This window comes from Alligator sinensis, unplaced genomic scaffold (assembly GCF_000455745.1).
Source record: "Alligator sinensis unplaced genomic scaffold, ASM45574v1 scaffold279_1, whole genome shotgun sequence".
Classification (NCBI taxonomy): Eukaryota; Metazoa; Chordata; order Crocodylia; family Alligatoridae; genus Alligator; species Alligator sinensis.
The window spans coordinates 1,132,999-1,153,642 of NW_005842434.1; the positions used below are offsets into that span (position 1 = coordinate 1,132,999).

The window sequence follows — 20,644 nt, forward strand, 5'->3', positions numbered from 1 at the left end:
TTTTTTTCTTAATTTCAGCATGATCCCAAAAATGTACTGATTAAAAAAATCTGTAAAAATCTGTCTTTGGAGAGGTACAGAAGGCTAAGGTGTGTTTTCAATAAAGTTCAGACAAACTTGTGAAATTCCTGAAATTGTTATCAAGATAGTGGTTAAGAATCCTCATTCAAGCTGAGCTACATCAGAAAATTGAAGGTTTTTTGAGAGGCGGGAAATTTACTCAGAGTGAAATGATTCCTGCGTTACCTTAATCAAAAGTGTCAAAAGTTAAAATAAATAAAAATTGCCCCTTATGAAAAGTGGTATAAACATCAAAGATAAATACCCACCTCCTGTAGAATACAAAACATTCAAAGGAAGGAATCATAATGCTGGGGAGAGTGGGCAGAAATTATGATTTGAGTAAGCTTGTTTATGTTTATTCTGGCTTTTTAACAGCACTGTAAAGAAAAAAGTGACTGGTCCAGTTTGGGAACTTTATATATAAATGTTCGAATGGGATGTCAAAATTTTGGTGACCTTCAAAAATTAACTCTCTGTATTGCTGAAATACTAACACGAGACTCCACAGAAGAGAGACCAGGAGTTCCTTTTTGTGAGTTTGCTGAAACAGGTAAAACTAAAATCACAAGTATATTTTATGTATTGTTTGATATTTAACAAACACCTGTTCAGCAGAGAGAACGAAAGGAAACTATGGAATTGTGTGCTGACTGTTCTCTTACCCTTTATTTCAGCATCTCTTGTTGCATGTACAACTAACCAAACAAGCTCAGTAGCAGCCAAACTCCCCGCATCACTGAAAAAAACAGGAAAAGGAAATCTTAATCAAGCTACCTCTCACCTTCATCAAGCTACCCCTTGAAAATCAGTAGGTCTTGTAACGACCTAAAAGTAGGATAGCTATATGTCCTGGTTTGGCCGAGATAGTCCTGAATGTCATAGGCTGCCCTGGCCAGTTGGTGAGAACTGAAGTAGACATCCCAGATGGGCACCACCCTGCCTGCACATGCCCAGCCTGGCTCCTCCTAAGCAGGCTGGGCTGAGCACCACTCCTGCCTGGGGAAGGGATCAGCCAGGGCAGGGATGAGGCTGGGGCCAGGGCTCAGTTACCTGGGTGGGGCACACCAGGGGAGGGCAGGACAGCATGGAGGTCTGCAATCAGGCTCCATCCCCCACATGCAGACACTAGAGCCAGCTGGGAGCAGCCTCTGGGCTTTGCCAACCAGTGCTACGTGGCCACAGCACCTCCACCCTGCTGCCAGCAGCCTCATGCCTGGCCATTGCCAAGGCTCAGGTTGCAAGTGGAAGCCTCAGACAGCTGCCAGTAGCTGGATAGGGGTGCTGGGTGGCTGCACAATGCAGGTTGTTAGAGCCCAGGGAGCACCACACAAAGGCTTCTCCCAGCCAGGTCCAGCCCCTCTGTGTGGGGGAGGGAGCCTGGCTGCAAGCCTCTGTGCTGTACCACCCTACTCTGCCATCAGGGCTCCTGGGAGCCACAGTCAGGGCTGTGTGTGTATGTCTGTGTGGGGTAATGGGTGCAGCAGCAGGATGGGAAATGTATGTGCACCTTCCCCCACATCCCTGAATTCACTAAAATTATTATGGTCACCGTACCTAAAATATGCAAGCTGTGGTTTAATCACTCTAATGATAGAAGTCAGGCCCAGAATTGAAGGGTGTCTGGTGAGAATGTTCTACTCTAATCATGCAAATTGGAGTACCTCACACTTTTTAATAACTAAGAGAGCAGTAGTTCTGGCTTATGAGTATGCATGCCTAAGTCATTAAGGACTTAATCATGCAAAGCAAGTAGCTTGAGTTATACCTAAAAATGAACTCTGACCTGCAAGAGTTTCTGGAGCATCTGTGTAATATGTTCTACATATAAACAATATGACTAAACAGGAAACTGTTTAGTAGCATGCAGTTAAAAATGAATTAAGAAGCTGCAAGTGTTGGGACCCCACCTTTCCTTCAAATCTTTGTATCTGCTTCTTATGTTGTATGATATTAAAATTTCAATGCTGGGCTGCAGCCTGAGGTTTAATTTGTATTTTGAATTAAGTATTATTCTGTCAACATTAAGGTAGTGAGCCCAATTAAATGGAGACTTCTCATCTCAATTATTGGTTTGGCCTTCTTAAGGATTGTCATACTTGCTAATCACCTGTAGTCAGACTTAGTCATAAAGGGGAAATTTCTACTAGTAGCTTTATTGTTACTTCAAACTTTGACCCATTGGGGGTCAAATGAGCTTTAGATAAAGCTCCCCTCCCTCCATTTTTAAGCACGGGGACTGATACACAAGATGTTGCTGGAGTGCAGCAATTACCATGCTCCAGCAGACTCTACTAATTACAGCGTGTCGGAACAGCCTCACTACTCATGTATAGGTGCCAATTATATCTGCGTAATGATCTTAACTTCAGCACTTTAAAGGATATGTTGAGAATTGAAGAACAGAGGGCCATTGGAGAAGGAAGAAATACCTCCAGGCCAGAATGAGAGAGCAAGGGTGTGTTGCCCAAACTTCTCTTCAATCAGTGTCTCCTAATACTACTTTTTTTCATTATACAAACACTGATACAAAAGCAGCCTTTAGTCAATGCAATATAAGCCAGTCCACACTTTGTTGCAAGATGAAGTATCCAAACTGAAATGACACATACACTTGGATCAGGAAATAGAAGAGTTGTAGGGTATCACTGAAGTAGCCCCTGAGCCCATTTTTTAGGTTCTTTGGGGTTGGTAGCTTGGCCTGGCAGTTCATGCTCCCCTCAGCTGCTTGGTACAGCATAGAGAAAATGGATTTTTAATTTCAGCAGGATCCCAAAATGTCTGATTTAATAAAATCTGTCCTGTTTTGCCTTGGTGAGAGAGACTGCCAAGATGTATTTTCACTAAGAAGTTCAGACCATCTTGTGAACTTCCTGAAGGGTTAATCAAAGATAGTGGTTAATAGTCTTCATCCAAGATGAACTATATTAGAAAAGCTTTTGGAAGTAGGAGAGAGACTAAATTGAAACCTTAAAAACAAAAATATAGGATATATGCCCCTTAGGTGAAGCAGTGGGCATTTCGATTATCTTTCCATCATTGTTAACATTACCTCTTGTTTATCTAAGCATGCATCTCAGACTGAGAGCTTAATGACTGCATTAGCCAGATTTGTTGAATTAGAAACTCCTAACTAGGGATCATCAGTATGTTGATGGCATTGCATACCTAAACGCCTTTTCATTTCTCTTGGGAGACTTCTATATGCATTGAACAGCTGGTGAGTTATTTGCTAGGATATTTCAGAGAAAAAGACTATAGGTAATGTTTGTTGTAATGCTTTTCTACCTCTTTCCTAAATAAGGTGGTCCTCTTTTCCAGAGCAATTGTTTCGTCAGGTGTCAATATAAACTTGCAAGTGAATCTAAATATTATTTTTAAAAGTGGGAGTTATCTAAAGAGCAGATGTATGATATAAAGCCCTGAGCCAGTGTAAATTTCTCCCTGGTATTTTCCCAGGTAAACTGTCCATATCTTGTCATAGGGTGCTGTCTCCCAGGAAGTGTTTATTTATCTGTTCCTCCACCACCACCTCATAGTTGAGGCACCATAAAAGTTACCCATGCCATGCAGCTCTTCACGATAGGTCTGTTCTTATCCTGGTACAGTTTGTCAGTGTAAATATGTTGTATGTCTGGACTCCTACGATCCTCAGGTGTTAAACACATGAATAAATTTCCAGTAATTTACTAACTTTGCTGCATCTTTTGCTTGTCAGTTGAGATGCAAGTTTTTTGTTTTCCTGTTCAATATTTAGTGATATCAGATACACGACATAAAAATGCAACACCCTTTGTGTCAGTAGCAACAAAACAAAATGTGGTTTCTGATTTTTTACAGGTGAAAATAGTACAGAATATTTATTTGTAGTTTATACATTATGCTATTAATTTGGAAACTTAGTTGTGGTTTTTTTGGTTGGTTGGTGGTTTGGGTTTTTTTTAAGCTTGTCATAAGAACGTAGGGCACCTATACACGTGCTTCAAGGCTGCTCCAACACACTGTAATTAATAGAGCCTGCTGGAGCGTTGTAATTATTGCGCTCCATTGGACTCCAGTGCTGCTCTCAGAGCTACCCTAATTAAAGTGCCCCTCCTCCCCCTCCCCCCATTCCCAGAGCACATGTCTAAACGCCCATAAGCACCATGTTGGGTTACACCCAGTATCCTATCTCCAACAGCGGAAGGAGTGGACGCTTTAGGGGGAAAGCAGTGAACTAGGTGTACTTAGACCAGTAGTTTTTTTTTAAACTGTTCTCCGAACCACTGGAGTTCCACAATAGGTCATCAGGGGTTCCACAAAGAGATTGGGGATTATGGCTAGGTCAGTAGGCTAGGCCAGCTGGTCAACTGTTAAGATAGGAGTAGGGGTTCCACAGCACGAGTTATTGTGAAGGTATTCTGTGACTTTAGGAAGTTCTAAAAACCACTGATCTAGAGTGATCTATTCCCTACTCGTTACCATCCCTGACATCCACCATTATTGATTTGGAAATGCTAAAGGATACATCTCAAACTGTTCTGTATAATGGCTCCATTGTCCATTAATTTGTCTAGTCCCCTTTTGAACCTGGCTATGCTATCTTCTTCTACATCCCTCCCCTTGGTAGTGAGTTCCAAAAGTTAAAGACACGTTACATAAAAAAACACTTTATCTTGTAAACCTGTCACCTAATTCCATTGGATGCACCCTAATTCTGCTATTTTGGGACTTGCTGAATAACAGTTTTCTGTTCACCTGGTCCACAACCTTCATGGTTTTATAGTCCTCTATCATATTCTTCCCCTCCCAGCCTTCTCTTTTCCAAACTGAAGAGTCCTAGTGTTTTTAATCTCTTCTGACATGGAAATTGATTCATAACTCTAATCATTTTGGTTTTATAACTTTACTACATGCTGTTTGAGATGTGAATACCAGAACCACACATACTATTCAAGATGTGGGTGCACCATGGATTTGCATGTTGTTTTCTGTTTTGTTTCCATTACATTCTGATGATGCCCGACATTTTATTGGCATTTTTGTGGTCACTGCTGTGCATAGAGCTGATGTTTTTAGACAATTCTCAACAGTGACTACATGGTCCCTTTCCCCGAGTCATAACAGCTAGGTCAAAACACAGACTTGTGTATGTAGAATTAAGTTTACTTTTCCCTATGTGCACTACTGTGCAGCTGTTGACAGTGAAGTTCCTCTGTTGTTTTTTTGCCCACTTAGCTTGGTTAGATCTTTCTGCAGCTCCACCCCATTAGTTTGATACATGACTACCTAGAATAATTTAGTATCATCTGCAAAATAATTTAGTTTCACTGTGCACCCCATTTCCCCAATGTTGAACAAAACTGTCCAGCACAGGTCCCTGTGGGACCCCATTTTTTACTTCCCTCTATCCTAAATAGAAACTGTGTAGTCCTACCCTTTGCACCCTGTCTTTTAACCATCTCTTAGTCCAGGAAAGGACCTTCCTTCCAATCCCATAGGAGCTCAGTTTATTAAAAAAGCCTTTGGGGGAGTCCTTGTTGAAAGCTTTTTGAAAATCCAAATAGATTATGTCAACTGGATCTACCTTGTCTGTGTGCTTGTTAACACCCTCAAAGTTCACCTTCAAAATTCATTAAGACGAAAATGATTATCATCCTTGAAAAAATAGTTAAGGAAGCAATTCCCCACATCTGTACTAATGATAAATTTTGTCAATTGATACCTTGATTTCTTTGTAATGATAACATACATTCCAAATTACTTGGAAAAGCATTCCTTTTAAACCTCCAGATAACTTCTAGATGTGGTTTTTCAAGTCCGTAAAAAGTTATCTAGTGGGATGGCACGTTATCAGAGTTCATTTATTGATTCTGAATTTTCCAAATGGTTTAATTCTTTTAAGTGCTAAAGGCCTCTGTAAGAGTCGGTTATTAAAAATACTTTCCAACTGTTAAATATTCTAGAACTAGTTTTGCCTACCATCATTCTTTTCAGAGCACTTCTTCCTGTTAGTGATTATGAAACATGGGATAGTGCATCAGACTGACACTGGGATATTGAGCCTCTTATGCTAGGATATTGGTACCAGTCTATTCCAGGATTTTGTTAGCTGCAAAAACTTATTATATGATAGATGCTTGATTCAGCCGTTGTTAAATGACTTGACAGTCTTGGCTCAATTTCATGCTTTCAAAGTAAAAACCCGCTATCACAGTTGGCAGGCTTGGCTCATAAGCTAAAGCTCTTAGTTTTGGACAGATCCTGAACCATCACATTGGTTATTTTGGCATTGTCTCTCAAACATGGTTGAGGCAGTAGTACATAATTTGGGGGGTGCTGCACAATGCCTTCCTAATACTAGGCCTGTGGCTGGACTTCATTTCCCAGTGATACCAGTATGATAAGCTGTCAAAAGTACAACTCACTTAGAAATAATAGAAACGTATGTAATCACCTATTTAGGCATCTTATTGTCGTGTAACAAACTTTGAATAGCCATTAATAGATGAATTACCTTGTTTTTATATTCATAACAAATTCTGGCATTTAATACCAATGCCAAATGTTTAACAAATGTTTTATGCACTTGAGAAATAGTCTCTTGCAGAATATATATATATTTTTTCAGATGTGAGTTTACATTCTTAAAAATCAACAATCACCAGTCACTTTTTTTGTTTGTTTTCTCCCCCCTCCCCCCAGTTATCAAAAATCCACAACATAATGAAGGAGACAAAATTTTTCTGGGAAGAATTGGGATCAGTGTTATGTATTCTTATCACAGAGTACTGCAGTGGTCAAAGGTATGCTGGATTATAATGGATGGGAAGAACGTTCTGGTTTTATTTAAAATTTAAATACACATATTTCTCTAGCTGAAAAGGTTAACTTAAAAAGGACAGCCACTACATTTTTTTTATTATTCTGGCTAAGTTGACTTCAAGATCCAGTTTAAAAAATAATCTTAAAGTTGTTGTCTGAAACGGAATTCTAAAATTGGCATGTTAGGGTATTGTAACATTCAAATTCCATATTAAATATGTTCAAGTATAAAAACGTTAAACAACCCAGCTTTATGCTTTGGGATCCCAAATTGATGTTTATTTGCCTATTATTATCTGCAATAAAGAATCTGTAGCCTGAAGTGTTGACAAATGTTCAGTTAAAGGCACAATGGGATCTGATCCACTGGCCACATGTTTAGTTTAAGGCACAATGGGAGCCAGCCACAAAGTTATTGCATGTGTTTTGTGTAATAATAACTTTGTGGCTTATTCCTTGTTTCGTCATACCATTCATTGTATGAATGTGTGACATTGGGTTACTACTTGAGATGTGATTAACAAGTTAATCGAGTCAAGTTGGCTAATTTATGCCTTAGTTTTACAAACCTATAAAACTTGGTTCTCTGAGTTTTACAGGAGTAGTTGATTCATCTTAACAAAGCCATTCCGTTACGGATGCGCAGAAAGAAACACATTCCAGCTAATTCATCCAAATCCACATCAGTTATCTGGTGTTTACTGCTTTTTCTCTAGTTCATATTTTAGTTTAGTAAAGCAAGCAAATATAATTAAATGTCTATACAACTATAAGCTTTAAAAAGTATTATTTTTGCATTATATATTTTTCCCAGTGAAGTGGAAGGGGTTTTTTCCGTTTGATCTTGAATGGTTCAATTAATCTGGTTTGTATATAATCAGTTTCACGTTGGTTCTTGGGCAATAGCACAAATATTTGAGGTTTTAAAACATAAGGAAATTACCTGAACTCATTTGTAAGTTTTTGAGTGTTGGTTAGAAAACCATTTGTCTCAAAGCAAGGTGATCTGCTTTGACCAGGTGATTCAATTTAAATTTAGAAGGTCACCCCTTTCATCCTTATTGTCTACAATTCAGAGCTTAAAGAAAATAGTTTACAAATATTTTTAGTAAGTTTTATTTTCAAAAATGTAAATGTAGGCTTCAACTTTTTGTCCCTTTCCAATTAGACTTAATATTAAACAAATATTAGAAGAATAACAGATTTTATCCTTTAGAGAAGTAACTTTGCCCCAAGATCCAAATAGATATATATTTTATTTTCCTTATATAGAATGGAAACTGCAGGTTAAAATGTCACATTCCTTGCCACGAAAAAGGCAGTGTTATACCAAGATGGTTTGTACTAAAGGTGTGAGCATACACTTAACGTGGCTTCAAAAGGGAAGGCAGATCTGTAGCAATATAAGTGTAGCTAAAATGTTTAATCTTTAACTCTACTTCATAGAGGGTCAAAATTGGAGCAGTTTAGCTCACTTATTGCTAAAAGATCAGGGGGCAGTGCCAAGTGCCTAGGACAGAGTCCCAACATGCAGAGAGCAGTGCCAGGCTCCCTGGGACTCAACCCTGGTGCACAGAGGGTGGTGCCTCACCCTTAAGACCCAATCCCAGATTGTGGAACAGGGAAGGGGCAGTGCCAGGCCCCAGGGCATGATCAAGCATGGCACCCAGCTGGTTTGTAGGGCCAAAAGATTTGAGCACTGCTGTTGTAAGTAGTTTGAGCAAATAAGTCAAAACTTTGCTATTATTCATCTGGTTGGCAGTCAGTGTTTAATTCTGATACTAAAACAAAAAAAAAAGCTCCAGAATATATGCTGTAAAACACTATATTACTATTAAACTTTGAAAAATACTGAACTTTAAAGTTTTAAAATGCTTAACTTTATCTGAAAACAAAGATTTAATTTTGCATTTTGTTGAACTTCACTAGTAAACAATATTGAAAAAGTTAAAAAAAAAAAATGCTGTTTTAATTAATTAGGTTGCATATAAAGATACTAATGCTTATGTATTTAATAAAATGGTAATGGATTCTCTTTAAGATAAACCAGGTTTCAGAAGTTGAACAGTTGGCTAATATTGCTGTACTTTTCTCTTTTTTTAGTAATACACGTTTTCTCTATCCATTGCTATTTCTGGTTTTATGTTTGTTTGTTTTTTTTCTTCCCCTCATTTGCATTAGGGCAGGAAGGTTTTGGATAAATTACATGAGTCTCAGATATATTTCACAAGCTTAAAAGGACTTACTGGTCCTGAGAGGTTAGCATCAAGATGCCAAATCGTTAATGTTGCTGCAGAAATATTTCTTAAAAGTGGAAGTCTAGATGGAGCCACATGGGTATTAAGAGGTAACCTAAGCTTCATTAAAAAATCAAGATTTGTTATTAAATAAACTTAAATATGCTGTTATAGATACCTTGGTATTTAAACTATCCCCTTTGTGACATATTTTAGTTGGAGTCTACATGATAGGTGAAAGGTAATACACTAATACTGAGTATGCCACAAGGAAATGTAGCCCACCTTAAATATTAACATTGTTCCCTATCCATATAAGAAATATTATGCTAAATAGTCATTGAAGTAAGAAATATCACCTTTGTTTGACTAAATTCATTCACAAGTTACCATTCAGGTTGTTTTTTAAAAATATATCAGAATGCTCTGTAGTCTGGCTGCCCCCTCTCCTATGCACATTGACTGCTAGACTGTCACCACATTTAGTACCTACAGATTTTCAAGAGCTGGGTCAGTGCCATAGGGTATCCCTGAAGAGTCTGACTCAGAATGACAGTTGTGTATATTGGGATATGAGGTTAAAGTTGGGATATTCTAATACATTTTATGTCTTTCATAAGACTGTCTACAATTGTTCCACTTGTACTACATTTACTGGCCTTGACCTGTAAAGAGAGAGAGATGTGACAGTCACTGTAAAACAAAGAGGTGAACAGTAAAGTGATAGTGAGGATCTAAAATTAGTATTTCAGGTTATTGTTGATAGAAGAGTGTTATATGACACTCTACAGAGTTCACGGTCATTATCATGAAATTATCATGTACCAACACATTAACATGTATTCCAAGATTTTTTTTGAGAAACAGATGTTCATGATTAGTTAAATAGCTCATTTTTCTGTGAAGCTTTGAAATTTGTCTTCCATGTCAGTTTCCAGTATATTTTCATGGTCCCATATTTATTATTTTTAATTTTGGTTCAAAACAATTGGGTTTTTCATTCCAGATTCAGAATGGGTAATAGATACAGCAGTGTGGCCCTGCGATAGAATGGATGTCCTCAGTCGACACAATCTGCTATGTGCCCTTGCATGTGAATATTTGACTAAAAGCCAGTATAGGCAAACATTTGAAATTTTGCAGAATCTACCAGGTTTCCAAACTTGTTCTGGTAAGTTAAGAAAGTTAAAATAATCATAGGTAAATTAAAAGACAGAATTGATACTAAATACAGCTTCTATTTGACCTGTTCTTTGTAGTTCAGGTTCAGATTTACTGGAGTAGAATTTTCTTCAGAGGAGACAAGTGATAGATAATAAAAATAATTGTACTTTGAGGCTTTTTATTTTATTAAAGGGAATGTGTGCACAAATAACTCTAAATATGGTTTTGCGTATTTTACCTCCCTTCTCCCAATTCTCAGCCGTCTCTCATTCTCTGAGGAATGAAAGAAGTGAGACTCTTTCCTGAATATCTTTTTAAGGACCTTGAGCAGTCTACGAAGAGAAATGGAGTTAAGGGCATTAAGAAATTGATTGATAACAAAAAAAATAACTATTTAATCACCACCACCTACTACTCCCAAGAAAACCTGTAGAAAGTAAAAAAACTGCTGCTCCTATTTCCTCTGTTCTGTTGACTTCCTTTTGCTTTACCCGTGTGGATAATGAAACTCCATTGCTCATCTCTTCCCTGCATTGTATTTAGAGAGGGAATTCATTTTCAGTTCTTCAGTTGTTAGAAAACCAGTCTTGTTACGTAGCTTTTCTAATAAGAAGTACTTAGATGAGGGGTTGGAATGGATGTAAGCAGCCTAATTGCAACACTGGAGAGCCATGCTTCCTTTCACTCCCTTGCTCTGACCCAGTACATCTTGAATTCTCTTTTGCACAGCTTCAGCTGGGAGGGATAAGCATGGTCCTAGCCGAGAATAGTTTACAACCATGGGTTAATGCATTCTAATGGGAGATGAGAAATTGAGGTTTGAATGCCCTCAACTTGAGTGAATATGTGACTGTAGAGTTTGGTTCAGACCACAGGTTGGATAGTGAGTGCGTATATTATGTGGACTCGGAGATCAGGTTCCTCAAGTAGTAATCAGTAATGCCTAGTTTGAGTACCCTGAAGGGTTGCGTGAGGTGGGTGGTGAGCTTATTCAGTCCTGCAAAATGGTGCAGCTCTGGGCATGTGCAGAAGCCAAACTTTAGACATGGTGAAAACTAGCACAGTTAAACTTTTAGGCACCTAAGAGCTTGGGAATTTCAAGGATTGCAGTTTTGGAATTAAGAAGTGAATCTTGACCTTCAGCAGCATTTTTTTTTTTTTTTTTAAATTCAAACTGATACCTTTCTCCATTGATACTACTTCGCACTGTAAGTAGAATGTATGTTACCAGGGTCTGCATGAAGAAATCTTGTCACAAGAAAAAAAAATATCATTATCACAAGGTATTTGGCTTTGATTTATAGCATTTTGTTGATTAAGCCAACTGCTCTGGTGTAAGATTGGACTGTAGTTTGTTTAAGTAATAAGCCATCAATCAATTAAGATTTATTTTGACTGAATAAAGTAATTTGTATTCCTTGTGTCATTACAGATGCTCTAGATGTCTCCCAATACAGCCTTCTTTTTAACAAACTTCTAGATGCCTGTATTGAGAGTAAAAGCCTGGGAGTATCTTCTTCTGTAATAGATTTCATGCTTTCAAAGAATGTTCCTATTGATTTTACTTTACTGAGAGGATTAATTACAACATTGGGGAGGAGCTGTTTATGGCTTAAAGCCAGGACCTATTACAAAAGTAAGTTACCCTGGAATTGGTATTCGGTGCTTATGATCCTTGCATAAATTATATTAATAAAAATATTATTATTGATAGAAATGGTTAAGTATAATACAGGAAATCACATACACTGTTTGTGATAAGTTTGTTAGAAAAACGTCTTTAATGAGTGTGGCTACTGACAACACAAACATTTAGCAGACTAAATTGAGGGTCATATTCAAGGATAGGCTCTTATGTGCCTTGAGGTGAGGTGGAAAAGAGGACTAAAGAGTCCTGTAAGTTAAGGGCCAACCAGAAGAAGTAATCTAACCTATCTCAAGGATGGCTTTTAAGTTGCAAGGGGTCAAGGCTGGTACTTTGGTACTTTTAAATGCAGCAGTACTCCTTCTACAAACTAAACAAAGGCCAGACAACACAAGTGCACAGACATTCCAGAATTTTCTTTTAGAAGAAAAATGGTGGTTCCAGGAGAAAAATAACCCAGTGCTAGCCAGTTAAAAGTCACTCCTGAGAGAATACACATTTCTACACTTTCCCACAGCTTAACTCCCCCCAGGGATCAGGAAGAGTGGAGCTGTGGGAAGGAATTTTCCACCACTAGAAATGAATGTTTGTTATGTGGTTAATGTCTAGGCATAAACCTCCTTCACCACAGCTTATCATTCCAGGTCTCAGTGCTGTGTGGTTCTCCAGATAAAGGCAGACAAGCTAGGTTATTTCAGATTCTCCTAACTCTGACTGAAGTGTAGACTTTAGCTCTGGCTCTCTAACCCTTTCCTCCCCCACAGTCCTTTACCTCTCAGAAGTGATGAGACTGTGTATATATAGTAAGGTCCATTCAGCTCCTTGGGATGAGAGAGACTCACAGGTAACTGCAAGTTGCTTCCTGGAGGGCAAGGGGTTAAAACACTTAGTGCCTAGCTATAACAAAAAGGTTAGCTTTAATAGAAATGTTGGATTCATAGCATGATAGCAAATGCACAGTGTACGTATTTATAGATAAAAGTAATAGTAGCAGAATAAATGTGAGGATACACTTGCTGTTGCAGTAAGAGCTGTGTATTAAACTTTTGAATTGAAATCCCACTGTAAATAACTTTTCCAAAGCACTCAATTTTAAAGAAAGTAAACGGCTTCAGTGTTCCTCACAGTAAATGGCAAAATCTGTTCAAATGCATTGCCTCTCCTTGCATCCCAGGCTATACATAAATGCATCAAATGGATAATAGTTTAATAGTGTTTAATAATGCTAACTTTTGAATTTTATACGTGTACTTTCAGGTGCTTTATCATTGGGTTGCTATCCACCACTGGAAGGAAATTTGTATCGCAAACTTCTGCTGATTCCTTCTTACATGTCTGAAGTTGAGATGCTGTTGGCTATTGAAATATTCCTCGTTTCAAATGCAAGTAATATTCAGAGTCCAGGTGCTACTAGTCAGACACTTCAAATCATACTGAAAAGGTTTGTTGGACATTTTTAGAATTTTTTATGTCTGATCAGTGTTATAATTATGTGATATTTGAGGGGAGGGGAAGTAAATTTGTTTGTTTTCCATTATTAATTAGGAGAAAATAATTTTACAAAGTAGTTTTAAAGGTTTACTCTGGTTCTAAAAGGCAGTAAATAATACATTTTAGAACTTCAGGAAACAAATCCACTAGCAATCACCCGAAAAATATTTGGAAAACAAGAATATTTCAGGTGATTTATAATGTGCGACATAGTAACAATGTATAATATAATCAAAAAGAACAAGATTGCCTGATTGCTCATTGTATATACAATCTTGTTGTAGTTAACCTTGTATTATAGTGAATCTGAAGAGTAAGGTTAAATCCAAAAACATGGCACCTTTTTTGAAGGAAATCTCTTGGCTTTCTCTATTCTTGTGTTGCCCAGTTAGTCTTGAACATTTTCATCTGAGATGCCTCATTATTGATTTCAATTTTGAACTGGTGTTGTTAGGCATATGGCAATCTTTCTCTCAGTTCCACTGTTCTCTAGACAAAACTAAAGCTTTCCTTTCTCTTACTCGGTCTCTTTTAGTAACTTGGAACTGCACTTTGTTCTCAAGACCAAGTATCTTGAATTAAACCTTTAGGTCTTCCCTGTGCATCCACCTCTGCCAGATTATTTTCAAGAGTTAATATTTTAAGACCCACCCCAATCACCCATGCATTTCAAATTATAGGAACTTTGAGCCTCTAGCATCAAGGTGCAGAACTACACAGAAAAGTCTTGTCTTGTTGGGGTGAAGGAAAGCGGGAGCTTCTCATGCTTGGAAGACCTGTTGGATTATTTCTGGATGGGAGTACACGCTTTTCCACAACTGGGAGAAATAGCTAACAAAGCTACCTCTCATGTTCCAGAACCAGCTGTAGTTAGGTGCTTCTCAAGTTTTAGTTATAGGGTATAGTGTAATACAGGGGTAGTTAACCCAGGGCACATGTGGCATGGGAAGCTGCTGTGTGTGACACCTGAGCCCCAGGCACCTTCATTCTGGCACCTCAAGTGAAGACTATTAGGTACACCACCTCTGGGGAGCCGGGGTCAGAGGCACTTGGAAAGGATAGAGGCATAATTTGTAGCATGACTGCCAAAAAGGTTGGCCACCACCTTTTTGTTGTGTATGGTAGTGTTATAGTGAGATGTCGTTTGCCTTGGATGACCCTAAGGCTTTCAAATCACAAATTTTTCAGTGAATTGAAAAGATGTGTACTTTACTGGGATATATTTTCAGGCATATATCCACATTAGATTTTTGGTGTGCATGGGAGAGATTTACTGTATCAGAGTCTGTGATCTGCTATGTCTTCACTCCTTTATAGGAGGAAGGACCAATAAAATCAAAAGCACACTTGGTTCCCTCACCTTCAGCTGTCCACTTCTGCCTTCCCTTTGGAAGTAGCTGGGTCAGCCTCTGCCCAAGATATCTGCAAATAAACCTGTGATGCCCTCTGCCTCCCCAGCCTTAGCAAGCACTTTTGATATTGGGTTTAAGATGGCCTTCACAACAGAACTCTAAAAAAAGAAAGCTCTTACACATTACCATCCATTATAAAAGATTTCTCTGGCTCAAAAGTATGCTTTCTGCTGCCAGTAGTACCAAAGGTTGTTGTACACTCCATATCAATGTTAATGCCAGCAAATGTGACAGAAGCTGCCAGAGCTCCTTTTGTTTTAAATTAGAAAAATGAAACCAAGAAGCATTCAGATCCCCAGAAGGACTCCTTGGAGAAAAAAGGGTCATTGTTCACTACCAGCCATGCATATCACATTTGAAGATTACTTATTAGTCTCATCAGCTATTTCAGCTCATACATCTCCTTAACTTGAGGCCCCAGTACCAACTGAATTGGATAATTCACCAGTGTGCATACTACCATGAATATCGCAATCATTTTTGTCTATGGAACTTTCCTTGAGACTTTTGGCTATGCCTCTACCATTTCATTCTGCACAGCAGCTATATTCAGCTGTCTTGATTCAGAATATCCTTGGGAGATGATGGGAGCTGACTAAAAATTATTCAAATCTCCTTCAAGAAGCCTATCTGTCATCTGTGAAAGCACAGTCCACCTGGAAAAAACGTGCAGGAATCCCTCTTTGTGGCCTTACGTTCAGGAATCTATGATGGCTGTGCTTAGCATGGCAAGATCCAACACTGGTGATATCATTGCCTCTAATGGCCTTCCTAGTACCAAAGGAGCATCCTTCAATACTAGTAGCAGCACTGGTCTCTGTTTCAGTTACTGTTACATTTGGAAGAAAATACCGTGCATTGAACAAAAGGGAAAAGGAAATGGGCTAGCCACCAGTTCATGATCGTGCAAAAGCTTCTCTCATGAAGATGAAATTGGTGTCAAATTGGTGCTTTTTTTCTGATGAACTGAAGTGGTTTAATGAGCTTGAGAGAAGTAGCTATTAGAACTATGGGAAAAGTCTCCAGCTTCAAATGTTGGAAACATCCATCCCTCACTTTGTTGATATTCTGGAATGCCAGTCAAAAGACAAGGCTGCGTTGCCTTCTATTTCAGGTCTCCTATTTTTGCTCAATCCTTATCTAGAAGGGTACTAGATGTATTACAGTGCCTCTTGACAGATGCTAGATCTGTCCCCGCAGCCCAGGAATTCGTGAAAATGGCAAGATGCATCTTTCTGTACCTCTGTATTGGGTGGAGTGGCCATGAATGTAATAAACTCCCTGTTTCCCCACTCCCAATAAGGAAGGTAATATCCTGGTTGCTCTGAGAGATAGTTATCCTTCTGCTTCATTGCTATTGATGGTGAGCTGTCAAGAAGCCCTATCTTAAACAAACAAAAACAAACAAACCCCCCTACCCTTTAGAACTTGAATGATCCTGGTTTGAACTCCTTGCTGAAGAAAGAAAGAGAAGCTGTAATGCATTTAATTAGAGGGTAGTAGGTTAGCAAGAAGTCTGTCCTAAGCAGTATATGGGGTAATAATAGATTACTAGAGATGTGGCTGTTGGCATAGGTAGTCTTGTCTGTGAGATGTAGCAGAAGCTTGCACTACTACCACAACCCTTCCCAATCCAACCCTGCATGCCCCTCCCAGAAACAGATATACAGGGTAGTTGGGACTGTCCTGCACATTTTTTTGCACATGAGTGTGGCTCAGATCAGGGAGGGCTGTGGCAGACTGGGCATTTCTGCAGCCATGAGCATATATTCTTGCTACAGCCCTTCCCAGTCTGGCTCCACATAAGGCCCAAGGCTTGTTTCACCTGGCTGCAGTGGTGGCAGCAGCAATCCAGTTGAGAAACACTGAGGTAAGCTGACATTGTACAACAGTGGTTATCATTTGGGCTGCTGCCAACTTCAAAAAAGTTATGGAGGGTTGCTTTGAGTCTAGAAAGGTTGAGAACCTGCCCTAGAAGAAGAAAAATAGGTGACACACAGGTGGTGTTCTTTCAGTGTCTCCTGTACATTTATGTTATCTAGCCGCTGCCTTCCCTTCTGCTTGGGAGCTACTTTCTCTTGTACTTCAGAAGTCCATGGATTAGGGATAAGAAAATGTAGGTAGTTGTTGGGTGTACGTTCTGTTATATAGATGCAGCCAGTTATGATACTTTGAATGCAAACACATTGCTGTACCCCACAATGGATGCTGCTGTTCTGCACAGTAATTCCAGAGGTATCAAATCTATTAAGTAAGCATGTTCAAAGGTAATTGTAACTAACTAGTAAGTATCCCCTCTGAAAGCAAGTATCTCTCTGCTGAAATCTGCATATTTTCATGTAATACTTCTCCAAAAACCCGATTTCCTAAAATTCTGATACTCCATGAAACACTTGTGATGGTAAATTTACTTATGCCACAGTATTGTGCTATTCTAATTATTGACATATTCACTGTGTTCATGCCTAGTAAAATAAAGAATTACTTTCTTGGTTTTCAGTGGGCTTGTATCCACCTTGCTTGTCTTACCCAGCTGTCCAGTCTCAATTGTTTGTTATTCATTGGTTAGAAATGGATCTTCCCCTCAGCTGAACCATTTTTCCTGTGATAGCAAGCCTGCTGTCTTTTCTAAAGCTTGCTTAAAACACCCCTCTTTCTCTGGTATTGCTGACGTTTTGTCACTTAAGGTGCTGACAGATGTTCAGGCCCCTGCTGTAACTCATAGTGCTTTACATAAAGTGCCATGAGTTGGCCCCCCTCCCTTGCCCACCCCTGGACACAACAGACTTGTTGTGTTGACCAGGGGGGATCAGCTTCACCTGCAGGTGAGCAGCAAGCCAAAAAGGAGCTGCCCCTTTCCCTAGCCCTGCCCCACCCTTTCCCACTACAGGACAGTCAGCGGGGTAGGGGAGCCAGGAGCAGTGAACTGCTGGCTGTGCTTTGCCCAACCTGAGCTGGGGGCAGGTGGATTGGAGCTTCCCCATCTTGTAGCCAATCCCCAGCTGCCTGACTGCAAGCATATTACTCCTTTGGAACTGCCTGGGTTGCAAGAATGTCACCCAGTCCTAAAGGAGTGACATGCTCACAATAAAAAGTAGCCACCAGCTCCTGGCTTCTGTCAAGACCAGTACAGGTGGATCTGGGCTGAAAGCAGGTGTCTCTGCAGACTCCAAGTGACATGTGCTGCATTCCAGAAATCCTCTTCAAGGAGGGCTGGAGGGGAAGGACTGCATGCATGGCTGTGAGTGAACTCTTTCACAAGCTGTCAGCTTGCCCATCATGAGCTGGAGGGCAAGGGGTGGATCAGAGCTTCCCCCCCCCACCCCCGCCTGACTCCCCTGGTTGTGAGGGTGGTGGAGCTCCTGGGCTGCATCAGCGCAGCCCCAAACATGCAAAAAATTAACCCTAGGGAACACAAGTGTCCCTAAGGCACGCTAAAGCAGAGCACCTTCATCTGTTACCTCATTTGAGGAGGGTTAATTTTTCGCACAATCGGCCACTTCAAAAGCACTCTTCACCTGTGCATGCCTGTCACAGCTATAGAGCACTTACAGGAGAAGAAGGGGACAGCAATTTCAGTATGCACACCTTACTCCATTAATCTGTGAAGGCATACTATATCGAATTGCAGGTGATACTGGTTTCTAGGGATATACCTTTTAATAACATTACCTCTTTGGAGGTAAGAGTGCTGAGGAGTCCACCCTTTTTGACTGAGATCAGGATTTCAAGAAATTGTTTTGTATTTGCTGAAAAGAATATCTCCAGTTCTGGGGTGGCTGTCATGCTTCGCCGTAGACTAAGGTTTGAATTTGGGGAGAAATATGGCAGTACTTGAATTGTGAATTGTAAAATTGCTCATGTGAACTGTAAAAATGAGAAGTCATACTAGCATCTGCTGTCGCACTACATTTAGTGAAAGTGGTCTTTAAATCCCACTTGTGTTTTTGGGTTTGGCTTCTGCTCACTGGACCTTAAATGTGTATGTACATGGGTTCTGATAGACCCCTTTGGGCCTAAGTTTGTCCCAAATGAAGGATACCAAAATAGTATTGGCAACAGATTTCACTGTCGCAACAATTGTGTGGTTCTGTGTTCCCTCTTCCCTCCTCTCCCTCTCTCTTTAAACATAAGGAATAAAATATTTACTCTTAACATTTAAACAATAACCAGTATAATGTTTTACCTCATGCTGAAGTGGATGGGGTACTTGAAAGCTTTTTTAGAGCTATTGTTTCAGGGACTGCAGATTCGGGTAGACATCTCTGCATTGATTACACTCAGATTATATTTTGAGATTTCCTCTACAAATATAATAATTGAATATTGATTCTTTTTCAAAAAAGTTCAGAAACTGGATTCTTCACTGATTGTCCACCCAGTTTTGACTACGTATATAAGTTTTATTCACATGTGCAAAATCAGATTCTTTTAGAGTAGCAGTATCCATTGTGCTCGTTGTTTAAAAAAAAAAAAAAAAAAAAAAAAAGCCAATAGCATACTACATTGTGTTAACAGAAGGATAAAGTAGTGCCATAGCCAAGAATCCAGATGCAAATTGCCAGACTTGGCCAGAAGCAAGAGGATTCAAACTCCTTCCTTGACTCATTGCTCCAAGTCTTTTCCAAATTTTCCAGTACAAAAACATTTCTTTGATCTGACAGGACCAAACTGCCTCTAGCACTATACTGGGACTCATGCTCGGTACTAAGACTGGCTTCTGCCACACTGCTCTCGGCACCAGCTTCACCCTTCTTAATTCTGGTAATGTCCTCAACACTGGCCATTTCTGGTACCAATCTATCAGGAGTCTGCCTTGTTAGACTACCCGAGATGTGGCCTTCACTCACCTGAACTGACACCACATAGACCCGTAACTCTAAATTAAGCAGCTACAGATTGTCTAGCAGTTTACATTATGCATTTGGAGATGCAAGCACAAGGGTTCCTGTTTACCAATTGTTTGATAACTTAGTAAGTAAACTATCACATGAATAAGATGGATCTTTTACATGCCATGACATTTGTACTCTGTGAAAACTCTCTTACAGATGTGAAGAACATAAGGTGCAAAGTAAAGATGATTATCGAACAGCAATGGACAGAGTAATTCTAGCTGCTCGTATATCTGATCCAAAGCTTTTTCTTAAGCACATGACTATGAACATTAATATGGAACAAGTTTACAGTTTGGAACATAATTCTGCTATAAAATGGCTGAAGGAAAACATGAAATGGGCTGGAAAAGTCTGGCTTTTTCAGTAGCTATTAGTTGGTAATGATTTTTTTTTTTGAACTGTTGAAGTAATCATTGTTGAAAATAATAAATATCAATAAAGACTGTTTCCACTGTGTTTATACCCTATGTCTTATTGATTCACAGCAACATTTGTAAGGTTTCAAATCGTAAATTATTCTTGAAATGATTACAGATTACTTTCATAGATGGAAAACACAATAATAGAATAACTTTTTTCTAGAGGCAAGTACCATTGCAGGTTCCCACACTGGGGTAAGTTTAGATTCTAGTGATAACATTAAAAATACCAAAACTTTTGAACTATTTCTTTTATTAAAATAACAATAACGTTGTTATTCTGAATGGCAGCCCATACACCTATCAGCAGTGCTTATGTATATGTTCAGTGCTTTCATGCTGGATATTTTATAGTCAGCAGTGTCTTAGTGTGGCGCATGTCCACTTCACCTCTTTTTTGTTTTTTTTACTCTCAGTTGGGAAACAATCTAGCTACTCCCCAGTTTCCTTATACAACCTGTATTATGTGCCAGATTATCTTGCTTCCCTGAGCTATCAATGCTTATTTGTATAA

At 39.2% G+C, this 20,644-nt stretch overlaps 1 protein-coding gene across 1 annotated transcript in view; it reads left to right on the top strand.

Moving 5' to 3' along the window:
- TOPAZ1 (testis and ovary specific PAZ domain containing 1) overlaps positions 1-20,244 on the top strand; it is a 100,091-nt gene extending 79,847 nt beyond the window's left edge. The window contains exons 17-23 of the mRNA XM_025211848.1: positions 439-613; positions 6,745-6,845; positions 9,046-9,211; positions 10,108-10,272; positions 11,698-11,901; positions 13,168-13,351; positions 19,865-20,244. Coding sequence (XP_025067633.1) covers positions 439-613; positions 6,745-6,845; positions 9,046-9,211; positions 10,108-10,272; positions 11,698-11,901; positions 13,168-13,351; positions 19,865-20,078 — 1,209 coding nt within the window. The 3' untranslated portion in view covers positions 20,079-20,244. The remainder of the gene's footprint in view (positions 1-438; positions 614-6,744; positions 6,846-9,045; positions 9,212-10,107; positions 10,273-11,697; positions 11,902-13,167; positions 13,352-19,864) is intronic.
- Positions 20,245-20,644: the final 400 nt, after the last annotated feature.